Source organism: Haliotis rubra, unplaced genomic scaffold (genome assembly GCF_003918875.1).
Source record: "Haliotis rubra isolate DU_JTF1 unplaced genomic scaffold, ASM391887v1 Scf2253, whole genome shotgun sequence".
Classification (NCBI taxonomy): domain Eukaryota; kingdom Metazoa; phylum Mollusca; class Gastropoda; order Lepetellida; family Haliotidae; genus Haliotis; species Haliotis rubra.
In genome coordinates, this window is record NW_025766285.1 from 27,567 (window position 1) to 34,821 (window position 7,255).

The window sequence follows — 7,255 nt, forward strand, 5'->3', positions numbered from 1 at the left end:
AATTTGGTCCGACAGTGTGCTAGCCCCTGTAGCTTCGTCCCTGCACCACTGACGCCAGTGCACGATTCCTATGTACAATGTTATAGTGGAAGTAAGCAGCAGGAGCAGTGATCCTCCCACAGCTATCTCCCTGAAGGATTCAATCACATGCTCAGCATCAGGTTTGTCCAAAAGGAAACCAACAGCAGTAGTCATTGGGCCGCCCAGAGCAAGGTTATAAGCTGCACCCCTTCCTTCTATTCCTAAATACTGTTGGCCCACCGTCATCAGCTCTGTTCTCCCAAGTAGCAAGGCAGAAATGATATCAATAAGCGTTTTCAAAATACGAAGGACGGTGATCTTACGCTGGTTGATGTCGTCTGAACGCCTTGCCAACCTTCCTCTGATTTCATCCTCCTTGACGTCATCATCCCCCTCCTGCACGTACTCTACTAAGAGTTATGGCAGCAAACAAATACTTGTCTACCACTGATACTGCTTCTCTCCATCTGTAAAACTGAAACATTTCAGTGTATAGCTCTGCAACTAGTCCCATCACCCCTCCGATGATGATCACAGCATGAGACGCATTCTCTACTGGAGCCGAGCCAGAACCAGCAGCAACAGCCACTATATGACATATTAGCCCTAGGCACCCAGCCAGTTCAAGAAAACAACACACAAGTTTTAGCTGTGTCGCTTGTGAGATTATTTTTGTGGACAAATTAGACAACTGGGTCAGCTCATGGGGTATCTTCTCGAGGGCTGTCAGTACAGCTTCGGAAATGTTTGAAGTTTGCCTACGCAGTTTGTATTCAATCTGTTGCCTTTCCCTTTCTGCTGCCTCTCTTTCAGCAGCATTTTTAGACACCTTGTTTTGCAAATTCTCCAACTGCCGTCTCAAATCTCTGGCCTCATCCAAACCAGTATCTGATGGATTGATTTCTGGAAAAGTATATTTGTGATTGATAATCATCAAACTTTGTTAGGAGGTGTATTGAAGTACATTGAAGTATTGAATACATCGCTGTGAGATAACACTGTTTCGGTGCGAGAAAACACTTTACAATCAAGATTTTGTTACAAATATTACAAAAATTACCTGAAGTCGCAAAAATTTGGATAGCCTGTATTTCCTTTGCCAATTTTCGAATATGTTTGGCCGCTTCTGATTCCTCCTTGTAATGTATCGCCTTACTGTTCCTATAGATGGTAACTACGTCGACGGGTATCAATATCGCTGAAACTACTGCTCCTCCGATTTTGGCAGCAAATAGACCTGCCTTCAAAACACCTGCTACTGTTCTTGCTGCAGCGGCCACAGTTGTTCTAGCAGCTATGGCAGCGGCAGCAGCGGTCACCCTGGCAGCAGCTTCACCCACCTCAGCTGTAGTTTTAATACTCTGAATAACTGTTTCAAGGATCCTACATGCATCTACGTCAGAAATATTGCGAATCGCTTGCATGAAGTAATGCTCTGTTTGTGGATTCCAGTCTCTCTTGATATCCTCAATCTGTGTTACAATCTGGTCCAAAGTGCCAATGTATTTGGTGGCTGCTGTATTCGCCGCCTTGGTTTTGCTACTGTTCTGAAGGCTGTCTACGATTGTCGTGGTCAATCCCCACACCGCTGGACAACCCAACAACCGCACCTGCTATAGTCAGACCCAGAGAAGCCCCGAAAGTGAATGGAGCTGCTATAACACCAGCAATGGCCAATCCAGAACCAATTATGCCAGTGGATGCAAAGCTGGTTTTAGCAATTCGAGCATTTAGAACCTGCTTGTCGACTTCCGAAGCCAGTGTATGAAGTGTATCCACTACTGCTCTCTTCTCAGTCCCTTCCTTCTTGATCAGGTTGGCTAGAGATTTGCAGATGTCTGTTACTTGATTCATCATCATCGACGCCCTATTCTGAAAGAAATGTATTTCCAAACTTTAGTCACTGATTCTGAAACTGCTTTTTAAAATACTTTTTGTACATGATTAATGTGAAGTTGTCTGTATCTTTATCGCACTTGGTAAATGTTTGTGATTATTATGATAAGGCTGAGTACATCATTTCCATTGTCCAGGTATCCACATATTATTTGTATCTGATTAAGTTCGATTTGTGGATTCGGCTTGTTTCCACTCTTCCTTTAGTATTGGAAACTGTAAAATACATCTGCGATAGTTTCTCTTTCTATTTTTTAAAAATGGACATACATTTTCGTCTATATAATTCATTTTTGAGAATGAGTTGTTTGCTGATAGACATCTGTGAACAATACTGTAATAAAACCATTGCTGCATACAGTAAGAGGTCTGGAAGGAATTCTGTGGACAATGGTTCTTCCAAACCACGAAGACGATAAACATCAAAATCAAAGAATATGTGAACACTTTGGCGATGCGCTCTCAACATAACATGAAGATATACAGGATACATTTGGAAGTTTTGGTATCCACCAGGGACTTGCCATGTGAGTCATGTTGACAGGTACAGGTGTACAACATGTCATGCTATACGCCGTGTCAGGATCATGTCCGTCATCCAGTATGCTGTATCAGATTGTTTTATGCACTCAGCTGCTAATGCACCTTTCTGTGCTATGTTATGTCAATGGAAATCTGGTTACGAGGTAAAACGTTTTCTATTCTGGGCGGTGGGGTAGCCTAGTGGTTAAAGCGTTGGCTCGTCACGCCGAAGGCCCGGGTTCGATTCCCCACATGGGCACAATGTGTTAAGCCCATTTCTGGTGTCCCCCGCCGTGATATTGCTGGAATATTGCTAAAAGCGGCGTAAAACTAAACTCAGTCAGTCAGTTTTCTATTCTAAACTTAAAATAGTCTAATGTGAGATCGAGTGTTTAACATTGATCTGATTATATGTAAAACTCTCCCTGGTATTTTGGCCTGGTCCAATAAACTTCTTTTTGATTTTACAAAAACAAACTACATACACCACTGCTGCTTGGGGTGCCAGTCAACCGTTACGCTGGTTGCAGTCCGCACTGGTACAAGCACATGCTTACTTCAGCGTCCAAAGCTAGTCCGTGTAAGGGGAGTCACTAGTGACTGTTCTCACAACACAATTGGATATTCAAACCGCCAATACTCACGATAGAATGGAAGTGTTAAAAGCCGCGAATATTACATAAAGCTTACACCACCACCCAACAAATTCAAACCACAAAGACCTTGAGCAGGCACGCCAAGTCATTATAGGATCTTGTGAATGTATCAGAGCATAACCAGTCGATGTTAAACATAACCTACCTGCTGACTGGTTTCGTGTTGTTCATGGAGTGTGTTTGAAAAGTAACCATGGTAATATACTTAATAACTGAATTAAGCACCCCCCTGTATTTGTGCAATGATAGGTTTTCAACACACACATATAACACTTCTCGTGATGACTATAATGGAAAAACATGAGCTTTTCTGACCCGTATGACCCTTACACTCTTAAAAAAGTCGATACCATTGGAATCCATGCTGATTTTATTATGATAATTGCTCTTTTCAAAACTAACACATTGATTTTCAAACAAAACCATGTCTGTACAAGTATGGCACTGGAATGTCAATGTTGAATTTATTGGTGAATGTGAACAGTAGTATATATAATGGGGGTATGAGATCAACGCGAGCCTTCTTCCTACCCAAATCAAAGATTCGGATCTTTGGATCTGGGACACCACGGCAAAACCGTGACTTAGGATAGGGCTTGTTTTTACAGTAGCGGTAGCAACGAGCTGGTCGTCGCCCCTTTTTTTTGATCTTCGAAGGGGAATAGTTGGGGAATTGTGGCTGCCGGGGACATTTTACTACTTTTAGAACCTTTCTATCTTTCTATAGTGCCACGTGTGGCCGAGAAGTTGACTTGGGGCTCAAAAGTAGTAGATATACTGGGGCGGGATCTAAGGGCCTGACAAAAGCTTTATTTGTGAAATAAAGCTTTGCAGAGGCTTTTGTTGGACTTGATCTCATACCCCCATTATATATACTACTTGAACATTAAAACTGTAATGTTTTCGTGTCTTACACAATGCAAGGTCAATACCGAAGTAACCTCCATGTGACTGTATGACCGCCGGCACACTCCTCCTTGTACCCCTGTCAGCCTCCTGATCCCCTCAAGCGGCAGTCTATGCCATTCCTCGTGTAAAACAGCTTCCAATTGGGCCAAGTTATGTACAGGAGGATCCCTTTCTTGCACACGACGACCAATCATGTCCCAGATTTGTTCCAAAGTGTTAAGATCGGGGCTCATTCAACCGTGAGATATTTCAGGGGGTGCTTAACAAAGTTCTTAGTGTATGTATTGACATTAACATCACGAATATAAAACAGTCGGCTCAGAAGTTGAAATCAATCCGTACCAGAACTTGGTGAACACCAACAAAACAACAAAGAGGTGTGAAACAATTTGCATCAATAAGCTAAGTTTTCAAATCAGTGCACATGACTACAATATCTTGCAATGTTTTATAAAAACAGTGAATATTCACTGTGATAATATTCACCTAACAGCAACAGCGATCAAGCTTCCAAAATATGCCTAGGCTGAGTATCTGGGGTGAAAAGTGATCTCCGCACAACTGGTTTTCTTGTAATATCAGATGTTATGTGAGAGACCAAGTAAAAATCTAACCTCCTTTTTATATCCATAAACAGCTTTCAGAACGCTCTTTGACTCTCTGTGTCAGACTGCACTATAATATTTCGGAATAATCCAAGACGTGTCCATACCAGCTAGGCTGGTAGGGGAGATCTATCCAGGATAGGGAAGAGCTAGGGCTGGTAGGGAGATCTATCCAGGATAGGGAAGAGCTGGTGGGCTGGTAGGGGAGATCTATCCTGGAAAGGGAAGAGCTAGGGCTGGTAGGGGAGATCTATCCAGGAAAGGGAAGAGCTAGGCTGGTAGGGGAGATCTATCCAGGATGGGGAAGAGCTAGGCTGGTAGGGGAGATCTATCCTGGAAAGGGAAGAGCTAGGCTGGTAGGGAGATCTATCCTGGAAAGGGAAGGATAGGGGCTAGCTAGGCTGGTAGGGGAGATCTATCCAGGATAGGGAAGAGCTAGGCTGGTAGGGGAGATCTATCCAGGATGGGGAAGAGCTAGGCTGGTAGGGGGAGATCTATCCAGGATAGGGAAGAGCTAGGCTGGTAGGGGAGATCTATCCTGGAAAGGGAAGAGCTAGGCTGGTAGGGGAGATCTATCCTGGAAAGGGAAGAGCTAGGCTGGTAGGGGAGATCTATCCTGGAAAGGGAAGAGCTAGGCTGGTAGGGGAGATCTATCCAGGATGGGGAAGAGCTAGGCTGGTAGGGGAGATCTATCCAGGATGGGGAAGAGCTAGGCTGGTAGGGGAGATCTATCCTGGAAAGGGAAGAGCTAGGCTGGTAGGGGAGATCTATCCTGGAAAGGGAAGAGCTAGGCTGGTAGGGGAGATCTATCCAGGATAGGGAAGAGCTAGGCTGGTAGGGGAGATCTATCCAGGATAGGGAAGAGCTAGGCTGGTAGGGAGATCTATCCAGGAAAGGGAAGAGCTAGGCTGGTAGGGGAGATCTATCCTGGAAAGGGAAGAGCTAGGCTGGTAGGGGAGATCTATCCTGGAAAGGGAAGAGCTAGGGCTGGTAGGGGAGATCTATCCTGGAAAGGGAAGAGCTAGGCTGGTAGGGGAGATCTATCCAGGATGGGGAAGAGCTAGGCTGGTAGGGGAGATCTATCCAGGATAGGGGAAGAGCTAGGCTGGTAGGGAGATCTATCCAGGATAGGGGAAGAGCTAGGCTGGTAGGGGGAGATCTATCCAGGATAGGGAAGAGCTAGGCTGGTAGGGGGAGATCTATCCTGATAGGGGAAGAGCTGGATAGGGAAGCTCTAGGTAGGGGAGATCTATCCAGGATAGGGAAGAGCTAGGCTGGTAGGGGAGATCTATCCAGGAAAAGGAAGAGCTAGGCTGGTAGGGAGATCTATCCTGGAAAGGGAAGAGCTAGGGCTGGTAGGGGAGATCTATCCAGGAAAGGGAAGAGCTAGGCTGGTAGGGGAGATCTATCCTGGAAAGGGAAGAGCTAGGCTGGTAGGGAGATCTATCCAGGATAGGGAAGAGCTAGGCTGGTAGGGGAGATCTATCCAGGATAGGGAAGAGCTAGGCTGGTAGGGGAGATCTATCCCGGAAAGGGAAGAGCTAGGGCTGGTAGGGGAGATCTATCCTGGAAAGGGAAGAGCTAGGCTGGTAGGGGAGATCTATCCCTGGAAAGGGAAGAGCTAGGGCTGGTAGGGGAGATCTATCCAGGATAGGGAAGAGCTAGGGCTGGTAGGGGAGATCTATCCAGGATAGGGAAGAGCTAGGCTGGTAGGGGAGATCTATCAGGATAGGAAGAGCTAGGCTGGTAGGGGGAGATCTATCCAGGAAAGGGAAGAGCTAGGCTGGTAGGGGAGATCTATCCAGGATATAGGGAAGAGCTAGGCTGGTAGGGGAGATCTATCCAGGATAGGGGAAGAGCTATGCTGGTCCAGATAGGGGAGATCTATCCAGGATAGGGGAAGGAGGATAGGAAGCTGGTGAGACAGGGAGATCTATCCAGGAAAGGGAAGAGCCAGGCTAGCCTGGTAGGGGAGATCCATCCAGGAAAGGGAAGAGCAAACTTGGCTGGTAGGGGAGATCCATCCTGGAAAGGAAGAGCCAGGCTGGGTGGGGATCCCATCCTGAGAAGGAAGAGCCAGGGCTGAGTAGATCCATCCTAGGGAAAGGGAAGAGCTAAGGCTGGTAGGGAGATCTATCCAGGAGAAGGGAAGAGCTAGGCTGGTAGGGAGATCCATCCAGGATAGGGAAGAGCCAGGCTGGTAGGGGATCATCCTGGAAAGGGAAGAGCTAAGGCTGGAGAGGGAGGCTCTATCCAGGAAAGGGAAGAGCTAGGCTGGTAGGGAACATGACAGGATCAGGGGAAGAGCTTAAGGCTGGTAGGGGAGATCTATCCAGGAAGAGGGAAGGAGGAGATCTATCCAGGCTGAGTGAGGGGAGATCTATCCTGGAAAGGGAAGAGCTGACTGAGGATGGTAGGGGAGATCCATCCTGGAAGGAGGAAGGAGCTGGGCTGAGTGGGGAGATCTATCCAGGAAGGGGAGGCCAGGCTGGTGGGAGATCCATCCAGGGATATGGGAAGAGCCAGGCTGGTAGGGAGATCTATCCAGGATAGGGAAGAGCTAGGCTGGTGAGGGAGATCTATCCTGGAAAGGGAAGAGCTAGGCCAGGTGGGGAGATCTATCCTGGAAAGGGGAAGAGCTAGGCT

General features: G+C 46.6%; 1 protein-coding gene across 1 annotated transcript; it reads right to left on the reverse strand.

Annotated features, from left to right (window-relative positions):
- Window positions 1-406: 406 nt before the first annotated feature.
- On the reverse strand, window positions 407-1,601 carry LOC124277685. The gene is made up of 2 exons (XM_046713417.1): window positions 1,082-1,601; window positions 407-924 (listed from the first exon to the last, which is right to left on the reverse strand). The coding sequence occupies exons 1-2, from the start codon at window positions 1,443-1,445 to the stop codon at window positions 407-409; spliced, it is 882 nt and encodes a 293-aa protein (XP_046569373.1). The 5' UTR covers window positions 1,446-1,601.
- Window positions 1,602-7,255: the final 5,654 nt, after the last annotated feature.